The sequence below is a fragment of the Desmodus rotundus genome, chromosome 6 (genome assembly GCF_022682495.2).
Source record: "Desmodus rotundus isolate HL8 chromosome 6, HLdesRot8A.1, whole genome shotgun sequence".
NCBI classification, from domain to species: domain Eukaryota; kingdom Metazoa; phylum Chordata; class Mammalia; order Chiroptera; family Phyllostomidae; genus Desmodus; species Desmodus rotundus.
In genome coordinates, this window is record NC_071392.1 from 136,464,991 (window position 1) to 136,483,352 (window position 18,362).

Here is an 18,362-nt window from a genome sequence, read left to right on the forward strand (position 1 = left end):
GCACACATACTCATTTTTTTACACACTCAGAAAAACACACACACATTCACATTCAAACCATACACAGACTGAAACAAAATACACTGGATACACAAGCATATACACAGAGACACAAACAGACACAGACACACACATCTACGTCTAAGAAACCATCCATGCACATGCACACACACACTTTTCCTGGAGAACACTGTAACAATACTGAGGCAACATCAGCTCCTTCCTGCAAAAGCACTTTGTGACTTAATGAGGGCCTCCCTGTACTTTTGCCCCACAAGCTTGAGAGCGGTGGGGCTGAGGATGTGGATGACTGTCCCCCACATTCACAGATGAAAGGGCCAAAGACTGAAGAAGATACAGTGACTGGATAAAGTCCCCCAAACCATGCTGAACCTTGCTCAATGCTTCTGAAAGTGAAAAGAATCCACAGCACTAAGGACAACCTGCCAACTGAGTTTGGCAGACACCAGTGCTATTGCACTTGCCCCTCTTCCAACCCAGACCCCTACCAGGGATGAATCCCAGACATGGCACATGCAATCAGGGCCCAGAGCCTGGCAAGGAGACATCACCCTGGAGTCCTCATGCCATAGCCTCTGACAGCCAGAGGGTGAGCAGCCAGAACTGGCAGAGCAGGACCAGCAGAATGTGCTGCCTGTCACAGCAGCCATGGTTTATCAATGCTACCATCTACCACACACTGTGCTAAAAGTGCTTTGCTGATAACAGTGCTCATGGAAGCCAGGAACCTGGAGCAGTAGGGGGTGCTCCAAGAGGTTATATGGCTTGTCCAAGTCACACAAATCTAGATCGCCTGTCTGGAATCCAGTAGAACCTAGTAAAATCCATCTGGGGAAAGTCTTCCCTTGGGTGGTGTTAACATGCAGGTCCTGATTCAGAGAGTATGCCATCCAGCCACCTCAGGGGGTGCAGTGCATGCACTGGGAGCAGTGAGACTCAGTTTCCTGTGTTGCCCATGCCCATTCAGCTTGCTTTATCCAGGCCCTGAGCATTTACACTGAGAAAGTCCCCAAATTCTCACCACAACCCTATCAGGGGGAAACTGAAGCATAGAGGCTGTCCCACATATAAAGTCACCCAGGTAACAGTCGGAGCTGGATTTAAACAAACTCGGGCCATTTGGCTCCAGAGCCTCACTTCTAATGGCTGAGCTGGCACATAAACAGGCTCTCTGATGGCAGCTAGAACCTCTGGGCCACATGTGTTCTTTCTTCTCCTTCACCAGCTTTGAGCCAAAGATGAGTCATGATCCATCAGTCAGCAAACACTGCTCTTTTACCAATTCCAGGTGCAGAGATCACCAGAGGCAGCATGTGCCCTGCCCATGTCCACCCACTGAAACTGCACTCTGCAACCTGTTTCCTGCTCACTTCTAGGTGGGGGTGATGTCTACTCACACAAGTAGGCAGAGAGTCTCCTGCATGGGCCTACTCAAAACCTCAGAAAATTGGAGTCTTGGACCTGAAAAGTATGGTTTGGAGAAGGAAATCGAAGTGATTCTGCTTCTGAAAATCCTCATTGTTTTTTTTTAAATGCAACATTTCTTCCATGTGTTTTGATGGTAGAAGATCACAGTGGTTTTGTTCATGTTTCATTTATTCTCTTCCTCCTCCTCTTGCAAGGAATCGCACTTCGGAAACTTGAATAAAGGAAGTGGTTGACTGTGTAGCCTATAGATGTGAAGTTGAAGAGTTTCTGGTCAAAATGATTTAGCAAGAAACCACCACCACCCTCCCTGTAACGAGGCTGCTAGCCCCAACCCGGGCCAGGGCAGTTTGCAAAGTCCCTCCCCGCCAACCACCACCACGCTCCCTAGCACCGTCCTGGAGGCACACAGCCAGCACTGCCTTCCACACAGCCATGCAGACAGCCTGGGCACTGCTTGCCTTCTGCAGCCTCGTCTTAAGCACCACGGTGGACCTGTCCCCAGGTAAGAGGGCCTCCCTCGGTTCTGCATGATCCCAAGATTGCTGGAGGAGGCCAGCGTGCAGTGAGCTCCTCCCCTCATTCTGGGGGTCTATGAAACACAGTCCTAGTTGGGCAACCCCAGCAGACCATGCAGTGGCGGGGCACCAAGACCCACAGTGCTGGTGGCAGCTGCTTTCCTGCTTCAGGAATGAGAGTCTGAGCACTGCCTGTGGTCCAGGGAAGGTACTTCTGTTCCCTGCTTCTGCTTCAGGATCACTGCGGTGGCCTGAGGAACTTCCTCACAATGGAGGGATGGAGCACAGGAACAGGTATGGTTAAGCTGTTTCTATCTTAGGGGTGGTCACTTCTGCCTGCTGGCTGCTGTCCTGTGACTTGGCATTAGGGAACCTGTTGACCAGACATTGTCATGCTTCCTGCCAGGCCAGTGCTGGAGGGAAGGGGAGGAAAGGAGACAAACCCTTTGTGTCTGGAAACTGAGGCACAGCTAGGGTAGTTGACTTCCTCAAGTCACACAGCCAGTGAGCACCTGCCCTCAGACTCTTCCTGCACCATCCCCACCCCCCACCCACACACACACTTGTGGGGCTGGAGATGCCTTCCCAGCACCAGAATCATAAGCCATGGATGCTGGTGAAGACCTAGAGGGCCCCTTTTCCACCTCCTTTAACCAATGAGGAAGCGGTGCTAGAGGACTGACATGACCTGCTCAAGTCAAGTTGCACAGCCACTGCCCAGGGAGCAGGAGCAGTGTCTATGCAGTGGCTAGTTTCTGCCCTCCTCTCTCTTTGGAAGGAGGCTGGAGCCTGGCCACAAGGGACCAGGTGGAGAGTGTTCAGGCAGGACCAATGACAAGGACAGCCCCAGAGCCTCTTAGTCTGTGGAGGGGTCACATCATCATGGTAACATTGTCTCAGGCCCCTGGACCATCTCAGGTGGGTGCTGCACTCAGACTATGGGGACAGGATACTCTACCTCAGCCCTCTCCTGCTGCTTTGTTCTTAGCTCACAGTGAAGCCCTGACCACACACTCCCCCTTCCCAGCATGCCCTGTCCTGTTGGATGCCAATGTCTTCCTGTGCCCCTAAGAGGGAACAAGCCAGGGGAAGAAATGAGATGCTCAGACCAGAGAAGCACACTCCTCAAACCTTAGTGAAGCGGCTTCTGAGGATGTGACACCTGCCTTCTCAACTGTACTGAGATTTAATTATTTATATTACTGGCAATTATTTGCAAGCTTGTCTCAGCTTCCTACCCTAACAAAGCAGGGACAATATCAGGATTGCATAGGGAATCCTTACCCAATTATTAGTGCCTTTTCAACAGCAGGATTAACAACCCTCTGCTGGTATTTCACACTGAATAGAGCCTTCTCCAATACACTCTCCTGTTCACAGCTGCTCCTGACTTTCCCTGCCAATGCCACTTAGCCAGCCTGGGCCCTCCCTTGTTACACCTGCTGTCTGCCACCAAGCCCCAGATGAAGGGCCCAGAGTCCTCACTCACATACAGAGGGCCTTAGGACATGCAGACTCCTTGAGCCTAGTAGCTATGGAGCCTGGAGCCTCCCTAGCATCAGCCTCATGACCCACAAAATGGGTAAATTAACCTATTCCTCTTAGGCCCTGGAGAGATTTGACTATGGTGGACACAGATGGCACTCTCACTGAGTCTGGGGTGCTTGCAGTTGCCCGCTCTAGCCCTGCTCCTGAGTCTGTTCGATCCTGGCAGCCCCCATGTCATACCACCCCACCCCATCCTACTCCAGCTTCAATCCTTTCAGGTGCTTCCTTCATTTGACAGGTGAGGGCCTCTGCATGAGGGGCTTGAAGGCCCTTCTCTCTGGTGTGGAACAGAAATGGGAACTCAGCCCCAGGCTTGGTTCTCTCCTCCACCCACCCTCTCCCTGGCCCCATGCCTCCCACAGCCTCCCCCTCACCTTCAGTGAACAGATTCCAGAGCCTTTCTGTGGTGGGGAGGAGGGGTTGACAGGGACCCCTAGGGTGGCACCATCTGGGCATCTGGCTTCTCCTTATGCCTAAGCACTAAACTGCACTAACCTAAATACAGAGCCCCCAGTAGCTCTCCCCCACCCCCAGCCCTGCAGAACTTAGGGAAAATGAAAAGCCCTTCTTTCTCAACCTGTTAGCTCTCCTGGGAAACTCCACTTGGCTACCACGTCACACTCTGCCCGCCTCCTAACCCCCCAGCAAAGCTGGCAATGGTCCATCTTCTTTTTTCAGGGCCACCTAGGCAGGGGTCCAGTGGCCATCACTCCTTCCACATGCAAGGTGACATCAGTCCTCAGTTACTAGTACCAAGAGCTAGAAGCACCTGTCACACCCAAAGACCACCTGCAGTAAAGAAGATACCACACTGCCCCTGCATCCAGGGGAAGGGCACTGGGAAATGCTGCAGGCTGTGTTTGGGCCCACTCTCTGCATCTTGAAGTTTTTTTCCAATGGAGGACACCAATTTGCTCTCAGGGACCCCCACTGTAGCCATATTGCATATTTGATATAATAACTATATTTATAGTATTGCACACCATTTATTGGTAACATCTTCATCTACAACATCTGTATACTCTTACCACTACCCTGTGAGGTTTGTGCCATCATCATCCCCATTTCACAGATGAGGACATAAGACCTTCAGAGAGGTTAAGCAGCTTGCCAGAGGTTACACAGCCAGTGAGAGGCAGAGCTGGGATTCAAACCTGGACATGTCCCAGTGAGTTAAGGCCAGGATTAACTAGCATCCTATTTATGTCAAAGGAACACATGTACCCTCAAAAGAATTAAGTCTGTTCATTACTCAAAGCCATCAGAACACAGCTGGGCAAGGGAAGTTCCATGGAATTAATGGCAACAATACAGACTCACTGAATTTTGGTGTCATATGAGAGAAGTAGAGGGGTGCAAGTCTCAGGATGTCATCTCCAGGTAGGCAGAGAGTGGACACTAGTGTCACTGAGCCTGACAGCCATGACCCATCAACCCAGTCCTTAGGTCCAGACCTCCAGACTGTGAGCTTCAGGAGCAGGGACTCCATGGGGGTCACTTCCCCAAAGGACCTAGCCTCCTGCCCAAAAGGGCTCCATGATGCTGGAAGGGGAAACCCAAGCAGCCACCTGGAGGAAACCACCCCAGGTCACACAGGGAGGACACCAGCATGGACTGTCAGTGTTTGACTCCTGTGTACCCTGGGGTTCTCCTCTCAGGCATGGTCTCACATGCTGGCATTCCCTCTATCGCCCAGGCCACACCTAGAACACTCCTGAAAGAGGAGGGTGGTGGGGAGCCCCAGCCTCCCGAGAACTCCCTTTGCAGGACATCGTACAGGATGAACAGGCCCAGGGGGACGGGACCTCTCTCCAAAGGATCTGGGCTTCCATATGGCTTCAGGACATGGACACGTGGCCAGTCCCAGGTTCTGGTGCCCTGTACTGGACATACATCCAGTTTGTCTTAGTTTTTCAGAAAAGTAAATTAAGGGTTGTTTACCAAAAATATTTACTACTGGATTGTTTTACCAACTGGTCTTTATCAGGAAGTCCTTGTCCCACACCTCTTACGGGGCATTTTCCTATATGTTCATGGTAACTCAAGGACAGATTATACCCTCTTTAATCTGCCTAGAAACAGTTAACTGTTGCTACAACTAACACTCTGGCTATTGACAGTGTCCCCAAGCTGTGGTATCACCTGTCCACCTGTGGATTTGATTGAAACTCTTAGTTGTTCAACATAGACCAGCAGGCCTGTAAATGAAGTGCTCAGCTCACAAAGGATGGGGCAGTACTCATAGGGGTGGCCTACAGAGCTTGGCACACTAAAAATAAATCCAGGTTTAGGGTCACAGTTCTGAAGTGGGTATGGGGATAAAACAGGAACAGGATGCTGGAGTAGGAATCATTTGTGATTTGTATAGAAAAATCACATTTTTAAGTGAAAAACATCAGAATGTTTCCTTAAATTCAGCTTTGCTTCCCATTTTGATAACCACGGAGAGGAGACCTCTGGTTATCTTTGATACATGGAAGGTTGGAGAGGACTAGGGTGACTGTACAGAGAGGATGGCCCAGGGATCCACTGGTACAGCCTGGCACAGCCCGGAGCCTGAGGGGCACGCCTAATTGTCTCAGTTCCTGCAGCAAGGCTGAGCTATTCACAGGCAGGTAGGGGAGGTCTGCATCTCCGCACTATGTGGCTGGTCCCTACCCACATGTTGGGTCTCAGTGCCAACTCTCCAGGGCCTGTTCTGAGAACACTATCTGCACTGCTCCAGGCAGGAGTCCACACCCAGGGATAGAAAGCTGGCTGCGTCCTTTTTTTTTTCTTAATCCTCATCCAAGGATATGTTCATTGATTTTTAGAGAGAGAGGAAGGGAGCGGGGAGAGAGAAAGAAAAACATTGATCAGTTGGTTGCCTCTGGTTTGAACCTGCAACTTAGGTATGTGCCCTGACCAGGGATCAAACTTGCAATCTTCTGGTGCACTGGACAACACTCAACCAACGGACTGAGCCATGCTGATGCCCTAAGGGCTGGAACCCAGCTGTCCTCTTCCAAGTACTTTAGCATTTTGTATCTGCATATTGTCCTTGTCCCTCCTATTATACTGTGTGCCCTGAGAGTGGCACCTGGGTCACAAGCACAGCATAGTATGCTTAGTGGCCAGGCCAGTCCCTTGGTCATCCTGATGTCCTCTCCATGTCCCCCAGCCCCACAGGAGAGAGATCCTGCTGGGGTAGGGATGCCTCTCCCTCAGCAGCACCCTCCCACCCCTTGATCTCTTGTCATTAGAGTCATTATTTTCAAGACTAGCCAAAGAGCACTTTCTTTTCTATGAGGAGTAGGGAGTCCTTTGTGGAGTGTCCTGCTCCTGGACTGGTCTGGCAGAGCCACAGTGGGGAGCAAATTCCCTCATCTTCTCTCCTTTCTGGGTGCTTTCGACCTCACTTCCCACCTAACTGTAGATGAGGCTGTGTGTGGCTCGGGTCCCCAGGGCCTGGTACAACACTGCATGTCCAAACCCTGGGTCTTAATGTATTTATTCTCTGTGCTGTTCTGGGAGGTGTGGAGGCAACAGGGGATTCTCCCCTCATTTGTAAAAACTTTACTTCTTTCCAAATGTGCACAGTTTGTCCCCAGCCCAGCATTGGTCCTTTGTGGAAGAATGTTTTGTTTCTTCATACCAACCTGCTCCTCCCACAATTGTCCTTTCAATGCATGTCACCAAGGCCATCACAGTGCCACTCCAACACTGAGTGCTGTTAGTTCTGCCTTCACACTCAACTCTCTCTCCTCCTCACCTAGGTCATTTCCTGCTACCACTTTCTCACTGGTCTCCTCATCCACAGCTCCCCTCGCTCACCACTCTCTTTATTGGCTGGTTACAGTCACTCTCCTAGAACCTGCCCAGCCCAGGTCTGCACGCTGCCTTCCTTCTTGTACTGCACACTCCCTAGTATCAGAGTCATCTTGGCATTGTCCATAGCAGCTGCCAAAAAATACTTCTTGAATGACAAAAAAAGAGCATGGTCTTTAGAACTAGTCAAATCTGGATTTAAACCTGCCTTGCACTCCTCTGAGGTCTCAGCTTCCTCACTTGTAAGATGCAAACACCACACCTGCAGAGGTGTGAGAAGTGATTGCAGAGTAGGCTTCTCCTACCCCAGACTTCAGCTTCCCTCCACAAACTACAAACCCCACTCCAGAGGACAGTGGACAGGGAGGGGCTGACTCCTGGGTTAGGGACCAGGGCCCATGTTGTCAGCACCTGTTTGTTTTCTTCCCTGAAGGGGAGTCAGATCTTTTTCTTCATCATTAGCCCTTCCCTGTTAATTTCTCTTGAATCATCCTAAAAATAGATTTGACTTTTCAATTTTTTTTAAATTAAAAATGGAGCTTTTACTGTTTGTTTGGACCTCTGTGCTGACTTCAAACTGACATTTTTGGAAACATGTTGTTAAATAAAAATAAAGCAAATTCACAATATTTCATAACTTTTTTGTAACTTGATCAAAATCACTTAGGAAGTAACATCACATTCATCTGAGGTTCAGCTTCATCTGACTTCACTTCATTGTTTTAATTCTGCTAAACTCAAACAAAATTAAATATAATCCATTTTATTTAAAAAAACAGATAACAGTGGCTAACCTAGAGATATTGAGAATGATTTCTAATATTTTTGTTAAACTGTTTTGTATTTTTCAAATTTCCTACCCAAAATAAGTAGTAAGCTTATAATCAGAAAAAAAAGCAATAAATGTAATTTTACAAAGCAATAAATTTATTAACCCACAGTAGGGGATAGGAGACCTGTAATAATGGGAATTTGAAAGAAAGGGACTTCTTTCTTTCTCTGCTGTGTAGACTTCAGTGATGAATAGAGACCAAGCTGTTTTCCAAAACAGTTTTTGGTTAAAACTGAAATCCACACCAATTTTCCTATGGTCAGTAAGCACAGATACCCCAGGAGTAGTCCTCCCAGCCATGTTAACATCAGCATTCAAGGGCATCAGAAGACCTCCATCACCACCTGAGTCAAAGCCATGTGGGGAGACAGGGAAATGAAGGTTTCGGGCCGACACAGCCTGATCAACCCAGGTCCTGGCGCTTAAGGGACTGAAGCACTTTTCATTGCTTCAGACACCTCAAGTGAAGGTTTCAGCCCAGCTTCTGTGAGGATGTCATTTAAGGGCTGGATTATTGCAAAGGATAATCTAGAGGACATTTATAAGGGATAAAGCTCTGAAAAACCTGGACCAACAGATGGCCATAATCCTGGGTTGGGAAGGGCCATGTCTTTTGGGCTCCTAAAGCATAGGGACCCCTTCAGAGGAATCATGAACTTAGTCTTGACATTTGTCTTTGGCCCCAGGGAACCAGTTGGGGAAGCCCCACTGTCGAAGCAGAGTCTGCTTGGTCAGGCAGTGTGGCTCTTCCAGAGACAGCAGGACACCTCCCAGGGTAATGGGACTTACACAGACCCACACCTTTTCTTCCCACTCTCAGCCTCCTTCCACTGTACCACCCACCGGGAAGAGGAGACCCTGCGGGCGGGATGCATGGAACCAGCTACACAGATGCCCAGCCATCCTAGTGCTCAGTGGGTGTCGTTTCAGGTGCACGCCATCTAATCAGGCATTCAGGTTCCACTGCCTAAAACCTGAGTTGGCAGTGAAAAGAGCCTCCTCTTGGGCCTCTTATTTTAAGTTGATGAGATCACTGACATCCTGGGCAAGATCTCCCCACTGAGCTGAGCTTCTGGCCCCCTCTTCTTACCAGTGTAACCCACGTTGGTCCCATGGGATATATTCCAACATACTTTACCAACTCTAGCCCAAGGCCATATGGACAGTCTGTTTCAGAGACCCTGTGCCCAGCTATAATGCTCCCTTCCCCTCACAAGGCTTGTTCCTTGGGCTCTTGGGCACAGACTTACAGGCAGGCCATAGCTAACATACAGCTGCACAGGGTACCATCCTGCCAGGAACAAATCCTCAAGTGGTTCAGGTTTATAGTTCCCCTAGTCTTCCCAGCCCACTGGCCATATCTAATCCCACCCCCAATACAAGGTAAAAAGTACTTCTCTCAGCCCCCTTCTGTCAGTTCCCATGAGTGGGGTACTCCTTGGAATAATGCTTCTCTATTAAAGTTCCCAAGCTCTGCTGAATACATGCTGCTGTTTTCTTCCCTAAGTTTTGATTTTTTTACAACTCAGAGAATCACCTGGTACTTTGACTCCCCCAAAAGCCCACATCCCTTGCCACCATTATCTTCTCAGACAGAACATATATATAACCCAAATACACCTGGGTGTCTCCGATCTCAGCGAGACATGTCTGTGTGGAGAGAGTGGGGGAGCACAGGGCAGCAGGAGTCTCTAAGCTGGAAGCTTGTCTGCTTAGCACTGCTGCTGCCCTCACACCACATCTCCACTTCCTCTGCTGCATGCTAACCCACTACCTCTGCAAGGACATAGTCCCTGTCTGCACCAGCCCAGATGGCAGTCATCGCCACATGTGGCTATACAGAGCATCTGACACCAGCTGTGCCACCAAAAGGCTGAACTTTACATTTAATTTAGTTAATGGAATAAAATCATTGACTGAGTCAGTGCCAGCCTTGTGGGACAACTCAGCTCTGGGTCATGTCTGGCATGCTAACATCTCAGGAAAATCTGGGGTAAAGTCTTAGTAAAGAGAAGCAGTTTACAGACCTAAAAACCCTCTTCCCATTCTCCCAAACCCCCAGTTTATTTAGGTTTTCCTGCCATATTTTTTAAGTTTTTGTTATTTTGATACAGAAGTAGCATATGACCCTTGTACTAAAATTGACAAATTCACCCATGAGCCCACCAAACAGAAAAGTCCATGTTTACTTGTTGTAATTCACACAGCCTATGGGTTTTTTACATTCCTATTTTCTTCATAATAAAGTCCAATGTTCATAACCTAAGTTAGCACACTCACATCGAGCCAGCCTTGCCTCTCAGCACTTCTCCCTGTGCCCTCCTCACTGCAGCCACTTGGTCCCTTGAGCCGAGACACCTCTGCCCATGGACCACAGCTGGCTCTCAGGCCCTCCACTCGGATCTGTGTAGATGGTACAGCCAGACCCTGCATCCCTGCAGACAAACCCCTGCACAATTTCTGCCTGTTTATTTGTGGAACGTGAGCTCCAGCAAACACAAGCTTCTGTGCCCCCTGCAACTTCAGGATGAGGAGGGCTCAGCCCATGGGGAGCTGAACAGAAGAGTGAAGTCAGATTCTCCTTTAGGGAGGGGCTTTGGGTACACCTGGGCTCTGCTGCTGTGGGAACTGGGAGAGGGGAATTTGGAGAGCAGAGAAGGGGTACCAGGTCCTTGGTTCTGCCTAGTTGTCAGAGGCAGAAGTATGTGATGGTAGGGGAAGACCCTCATGTTGCTTCCCCCATCTTTTATCCAAATATGGGTCTCCTCAGGACAGGAAAAGCATGGAAGGGTGGAAGAAATCCAGGCCTCCCTCCTGCTGCCACATGCCAATTCCATAGAGACGCTGAGTGGGATAAAGTCACCCAGGCCTGGCCCTGTCCTCAGATTTGCACCCAAAACAGTGCAGAAGGAAGCAGCATGAAAGCAGCATTATGAGAAGAGTACCAGATGCTATGGACCTGCCTGGGGAATGGGGGGCCCTGGGAGTGTGGCCTGGAAGCTATGTAGGGTCCAGCAAGCATCCCTGAGGCACAGGACAGCAGCAGCCTCCTTACAAGTGAGAAGGTAGGACCAGGCTTTGGACACTTCCTCATGATCCACTTGTTGGGGACCAGCTGAGGGATCAGGGCCAGATGTTGTCATTGAGGACCAACTAGAGCACCTTCTCCTAAAACCCTGAGGCTGCAACATGTCCAGAGGCTCTGCCACCTGTAGGTATGTTCAGGTTTTCTTTAACACACATCGGACATCACCCTGGGTTCTGAAGGAAGGTGTGGGAAGGAAGGACAGGAACTGTATCTTATCCATCATTGTACAACCCACCTTGCCTGGTCCACAGCTTTCAGTACAGGCAACCAGGGGATGCAAAAGAATTGCATCGTGGTGTGAAGGCTCGATGGGCTAGAGAGGGTGGACAGGAGAGTGGCGGGTGGATGGATGAGGGGAGGATGGACTGGTGAGGGCAGATGAGCAAGGAGATAGACAGGCTAAGGTCCTGAGAAGGGAGCAGAGAAGAGCACTAAGCACCAAGGTATGAGGCGTGACACTGGAACCTAGGGCTCCACTAACAGCAGTGTTTTTGTCTGGTTCTATTTCTTTCAGATTTTTGTTCCCAGACCTTTAACTCAGATCTGAAGCCAGGATTTCCCAAAACAATCAAGACCAACGACCCAAGAGTCCTCAAAGCAGCCAGACACAGTGTTGAAAGGTTCAACAACTGCACAAATGACATCTTCTTGTTCAAGGAGTCCCATGTCAGCAGAGCTCTGGTTCAGGTGAGGGTCTAGGTTCTGGCACCCAGCATCTCAGGGCTGGAAAGCCAGGCTGCAGAGTCTCCTATCCTACCAGTGGCCCACCTGTCCAGTGCCCTGGCCATCAAGAACACAGACCAGGCCAGGAGACTGACAGTAGCAGCCACAGTTAGTACACAAGCAAGCCAAACCAGTGTTACCAGAGTTGGGCAGAAGATCCTGAGCCATCTCTTACTGAAACCAACTTCTCCTGGGTGGAGCCACCAGGAGTAGCACAGAGGGCGGAAATGGAACTAGGACCAGAGGTGGGCATGCAGAAGGCTGGGGGTGGGGATAAACCAGAAGTTAGGTTCCCGTTGGAACCAAACTGATGAAGATGCTAACCCCTTGGAGGGGCCTATTGCATCACCTGCCAAAGTGCCCCTGCCTAGGGCCCCACCCTTGCCTTACCCCCTTACCAGAACCACAGTCCCAAAGGACCTTTTGAAATTCTCTTCCTGGGACTTGTTCTTTCACATCAGAGCTTTGCCCAAGATGTACCCCCTTCCCACACACAAACCCCTCCTCCTCCTGTCTTGCCTCAATGTCATACCCTGTGAGGTTGTCACACAGATGGCTCAGCACCTGCCCTCTTAGAAGTGACCCTACAGGGAAGAGCCAGGTCTTGCTCATCTGTGTCCTGAGAACACAGGGTCAGCCTGGCATAAGGTATGCAGAACAATGACAAGGCACAATTAGGAGGTGGCTGCCCAGTAGTCTCTGCCTCTACCCAAACCAGGGATACTGTACAGCCATTCAAAAAGAAGTTCCCAGATGTGGGAAACTGGCTTTGGACAAAATCTACACTTCCATGGAGGTGTGGTGTTGAGGGAAGGAGGAAAGATGCTGACAGATTTTACACATTATTAATGGTTAGTTACCTTTGGGGCATAGAATTATAGGTGATTTTTATAATGTTCTTTACTCTTTTTGGCTTTAGCAAACCTTTTGAGAGCAGTGTATTTTTATGATTAGAAATGTATGTGAAAAGCAGTCTGGTATGGGAATGGCTTTTATAAGGTTCTCCATGGGAACAGCTCAAGTGTCATGACTCCAAGGACCCAGCCCCAGGAACTGGGTGAGGCTGTGGCCACCAGCAGAAACACAAGTACGAGATGGCCTACGCCAAGTGCCTTTGGAGGGAGGGGTGCATTATCCCTCAGTGACATTGGGGACTTTATTTCATTCGGTACTTGGTAGGGCTGAGACTGAAAATTGCAGACTTTTTCTCCAACTCCTCTGAGATCACCAATGAGGGAAATGAACCAAGTAGCTGCCACATCCAAGTAAACATGGGTTATTTTGAAACTGAAAAATAAAATGCCCGGAAATGGTGAGGGGAGCCAGCAGATATCCTGCTTACACTAATCCCACATAAAGGCCACAGAGGGCAGGCAACAGCGAGTGGTTAGGGCATGAGCGGGGTGTGGGGTGGCAGGTCAGAACTTCATCTTCGCCCTCGAGTCAGGGGGGCCCCAGGGAAACCCTGGTCTGTCACCCTCATAATGCCCGATGGAAAGTCCTGGGCAGAAAGGAGATGTCCTAAGACAGGACACAGGGGATGTGTTTTGCCCCCAGGACCAAGAGCTAAGTCCCTGAGCAGGAATGAGAAAATGAGTGAATAAACAGGGATGGGTCTGGGATCCAGTTACAGGCTTTCTTCCCACTGCAGTTCATATAAGTTCCACATTCCCTCTCCACCACTCAGAGGACATGGACAAGTCCCATCAGGGCATCTTCACCACCTGTCTTCAAGCCACCTCGTGCTGGGGGAGGAGTTGCCATCCCTGCTGAGCTGAACCAGGCCCTGCCCTCTGCTCTCTTTAGATAGTGAAAGGCCTGAAATACATGCTGGATATGGAAATTGGCAGAACTACTTGCAAGAAGACCAAGCACCCCAGTCTGGACAACTGTGACTTCCAGACCAACTACAGTTTAAAGCTGGTAAAACAAAGGAGTCTCACCTCCTCAAGACCCCTTACTGCTTCCCTAGCCCCACCCACTCTCCAGGGCTTTGGGGAAAAGTCCTTCATCCCATCTCTGGCCCCATGGTTCCAGATATCACAGCTGAGGTCAGTTTTCCCAGCATCTGACAGGACCCAACAGACATGGAGGGGGGACTCCTCTCCCCAACCCTGAGAGGCACATCTACATTCAGGGGCAAGTTAAGCAATAAAAGAACTTTCAAATAATTTAAAAATGTATATACACACAGGAGAAAGCAAATGTGGCAAAATTTAATAATTTGTAAGTATAGGCAAAAAGTATAAATTCTTGAATTATTCTTTCAATTTTCCTATAGGTTTAAAACTTTTTAAATATATTTTACTGCTTATGCTATTACAGCTGTCACATTTCCCCCCCTTTATTCCCCTCCTCCCTACACACCCCCTCCCACAGGCATCCTGCCCCCCCCACCTTAGTTCATGTCTATGGGTCCGTAAGTTCTTTGGCTTCTACATTTCCTACACTATTCTTAACCTCCCCACCTATTTTATACCTACCATTTATGGTTCTTATTCCCTGTACCTTTTCCCCCATTACTCCCTCCCTATCCCTTCTGATAACCCTCCACGTGATCTCCATTTCTGTGATTCTGTTCCTGTTCGCTTAGTTCATTTTTGGTTTTTTTAGGTTCAGTTGTTCATAGTTCTGTTTGTTGTCATTTTACTGTTCATATTTTTGATCTTCCTTTTTTTTTAGATAAGTCCCTTTAACATTTCATATACTAATGGCTCGGTGATGATGAACTCCTTTAACTTGACCTTATCTAGGAAGCGGTTTATCTGCCCTTCCATTCTAAATGATAGCTTTGCTGGATACAGTAATCTAGGATGTAGATCCTTGTCTTTCATGACTTCAAATACTTCTTTCCAGCCCCTTCTTGCCTGCAAGGTTTCTTTTGAGAAATCAGCTGATTGTCTAATGGGAACTCATTTGTAGGTAACTGTCTCCTTTTCTCTTGCTGCTTGTAAGATTCTCTCCTTATCTTTAATCTTGGGTAATGTAATTATGATGTACCTTGATGTGTTCCTCCTTGAGTCCAACTTCTTTGGGACTCTCTGAGCTTCCTGGAAGTCTGTTTCCTTTGCCAGATTGGGGGAAGTGCTCCTTCATTATTTTTTCAATTAAGTTTTCAATTTCCTGTTCTTCCTATTTTCCCTGTGGCACCCTTATAATTTGGATTTTGGAACGTTTAAAGTTGTCCCAGAGGTTCCTAAGCCTCTCACTTTTTTAAATTCGTTTCTTCATTCTGTTGTGGTTGAATGTTTATTTCTTCCTTCTGGTCCAAATCATTGATCTGAGTCCCTTTCCTTCCCATCACAGTTGGTTCCTTGTACATTTTCCTTCATTTCACTTTTCATAGTCTTCACTTTTTCCTCTATTTTGTGACTTAACCAATTCTGTGAACATCCTGATTACCAGTATTTTGAACTCTGCATTTGGATAGGTTGGCTATCTCTTCATTGCTTAGTTGTATTTTTTCTGGAGCGTTGATCTGTTCGTTTATTTGGGCCATTTTTTGGTCTGGGCACACCTGTTACGTAGTAATGGGTGGAGCCTTAGGTATTCCTCAGGGCAGAGCAACCCGGGTCACTGTGTTGTAGCTGTATATGTGTGGGAGGAGTACAAGAGGGAATGATGCCGCTTGTTCAGCTCTATGCGGGCTTTCAGTCACTGCCTCTGCTACCCACAAGCAAAGTGGGCCCCTCTGGTGCTGATTCCCAGGCGGGTGGTTTTGTGTACATTATAGGACCCTGTGGGTCTCTCCAGTGAACTTTCCTGTGAGGCTGTTTCTCCCACCACCTCAAGCCCCACGTTTTTCAGTCAGAGATTTTGAGGTTTTATTTCTCTGCACTGGATCCCTGGGTTGCATGGTCTCACTCCCCAGTTGTTCCTCCCGGTTTACCCATATGCAAATGTGGGACAACCCACCCCGGTCTTCCAGCTACTGCCTTACCTCGAGTCCCCTCTGTCCCTGCTACCCATCTCTGCCTCTCCTGCTGGTCTGGATGAATGTTTCTTCTTTCACTCCTTGGTTGTCAGACTTCCATACAGTTCAATTTTCTGTCAGTTCTTGTTTTCTGTCTTTAAATTTGTTGTTCTTCTTCTCTTGGTGTGCAAGGAGGCACAATGTATCTACCTATGCCTCCATCTTGACTGGAAGTCTGGAAATTTTAAGTAAAATCTCAGGGCAAGGATAGAACTCCTTAATAAGGAAAATGCACACATGCATGCACACACATGTGCACAAAACACACAGGCACAGCCCACAGGCAGCAGCACAGGAAACTATGTAGAGTGGGCAGCCTCTCTAGGGAGGGAGGCTTTTGTGGCAGGTAGCACAATTCTTAGGGTATCCTTCTTTGTTCCAGACTCTCTGTTGCTACTCTGAAGTCTGGGTCATCCCCTGGCTCCAGAAGTTCAAGGTGCCCATTCTCCACTGTCACTGACTTCCATCGCTCCACAATACTACAGCTGCTGTCACTCTTGAAACAGTATCTTCCAGCAAGCAGAATGGAAGTGCCTATGGGTTCATTAGAGAAGATGGGATGGGAGAATGACTGTCCTACAGTTAAACTAAATACTTGACATTCTCTTCTAGACTGGGTCCTCCAATGGGAATGTTTTGGGTTCTCAATCCCTGAGGGAGCCCCTCCCACCCAATTACCAGTGGTCCTGATTATTCCATGGTCTCAGGTCTCAGATGAAAGCCCAGAGATCTATCCTTTTGTTTGAACAGTTACAGCACTGAACAAAGGGACTAAGTCTGCTATGGAGCATCTTAACCTTTCAAGGATGATGAAAGTTATAAATAAATATGAATAAAGAACTGATCATCTCAAAGCAGTGGCTGTTGTTTTACCTGTTAAAGGGAGACTCAGGAGGTGAGCACTGAGGAGTCCCCCTCAGTAATCTGACCAAACTAACTCCATAAAGCACCCCAGCCATTAGCTGATGGCTGCAATGTACTGGAGACCAAAGCAGCCAGATATAGGCCAGCCTTTGTCCATATCATGAACTGGCAGGATAGGTGGCAACCCACAGAGAGCTTTCACCCTCCAGCTGTGCTTTCTTCTGACTGGGGGCATCCATTCAATTCTCTCTGCTGCCTTCGAGGCTCAGCCTATGTGCAGCTGTACTTGGACAAGTGAGGTAGGATAAAGAGCTAACATCCCACAGAGACCCACCAAGGAGTGGGAGCACCATACTCCACATACAGCCCCACCCAAGAGCAGCATACCCCACACATAACCCACCCAGGAGAGGGAAGACAAATTAAAGGGTGGACATACTGCACTGGGGGTACAGGGGAAGGAGACCACCCGAGGTCCTTGTAAAAGACAGGCCTTGTGCTTGCACTGGAAGCAGTGTTAAGGCTAGACCACAGAGCAGAAGCCCAGGAGTTGAGCCAGTAAGCCTGGTGCAAATGCAGGGGCCCCTCACTTTGGAATGCTTCCTCTCCAGGCCCTCTTCCAACTATGGATTAGTACAAAATATACTGTTTGCCTTTAAAACATATAGACCTGATAATTCACAGGAAAGAGAAAATTTGCATTAAATATGTATGGCAATTTCACACAGTCATAAACTTGATCAATGTCAATAAAATGAATGACCCTCAGGTTCCTTCAGTGATAACAGTAAAACTGTAACTCCAAATCCCCACATTTTTTTGCTGTCTTGACTTAACTCCTTCTGGTCATTTAATTCATGGACAGTGGTGGCAACTATGCCACAAGACATTTAATTTATCTTACAATTCTGAAGGCCCCTGAAGGCAATCCTTTCATAAAGATTAATGAGTTCACTCAGAGCTGTTGAAACCATACATTAATAAAACAGCAGGAACACCAACACCAGGAGTGGGAGCAAGAAAGCAAGACAGCTTTCAGGACACAGCTCAAGGGGTCTTTCGTGATTTATGCAAAATACAGCAGCAAATGAAGAGAGGATCCCAGATTCTGAGCTCCCAGTCAGTCTTCATTTACATTTAAATACAGGCCAGAGTTATTCAAGGCCAGGTCTATCCTAAAAAATTCTTATACCTCCAGATAGCCTCCACCTCCACTGGCTGTGCAGTGTCAGAAATGAAAATGCACACCTGTGGGGAACCACCTGGCCTGGCATCGGGGACCGTAGCCCTGCGAAGAACAGGCCCTGAAAGGAGCCAGTAAGTCTCCCTGGAAAGCAAGGAAACGCAGGAGGCAGACAAGACATGATACAGACACAGGAAGTTCCTGTAGGTAATCAGACCTAAAGAATGCATTATTTCCTCTGAAGCTTGTCCTGCTAAGAACATCTCTGGGTTAATGTATACTAGATGTTTAGGTTCAAAGCACAGGATGGTCTTGCCCTTCCAATTTTGTGGCCATCTGGTGTCCGTCTACCAGACTCTGACCTGAGGAACATCTCTGTG

General features: G+C 48.4%; 1 protein-coding gene across 1 annotated transcript; it reads left to right on the top strand.

Annotated features, from left to right (window-relative positions):
• The first annotated feature begins 1,795 nt into the window (after positions 1-1,795).
• Positions 1,796-16,465, top strand: CST7 (cystatin F). Its single transcript, XM_053926436.1, has 4 exons — positions 1,796-1,951; positions 11,754-11,926; positions 13,769-13,885; positions 16,318-16,465. Exons 1-4 carry the CDS (start codon positions 1,882-1,884, stop codon positions 16,393-16,395), a joined length of 438 nt encoding a protein of 145 aa, XP_053782411.1. The 5' UTR covers positions 1,796-1,881; the 3' UTR covers positions 16,396-16,465.
• Positions 16,466-18,362: the final 1,897 nt, after the last annotated feature.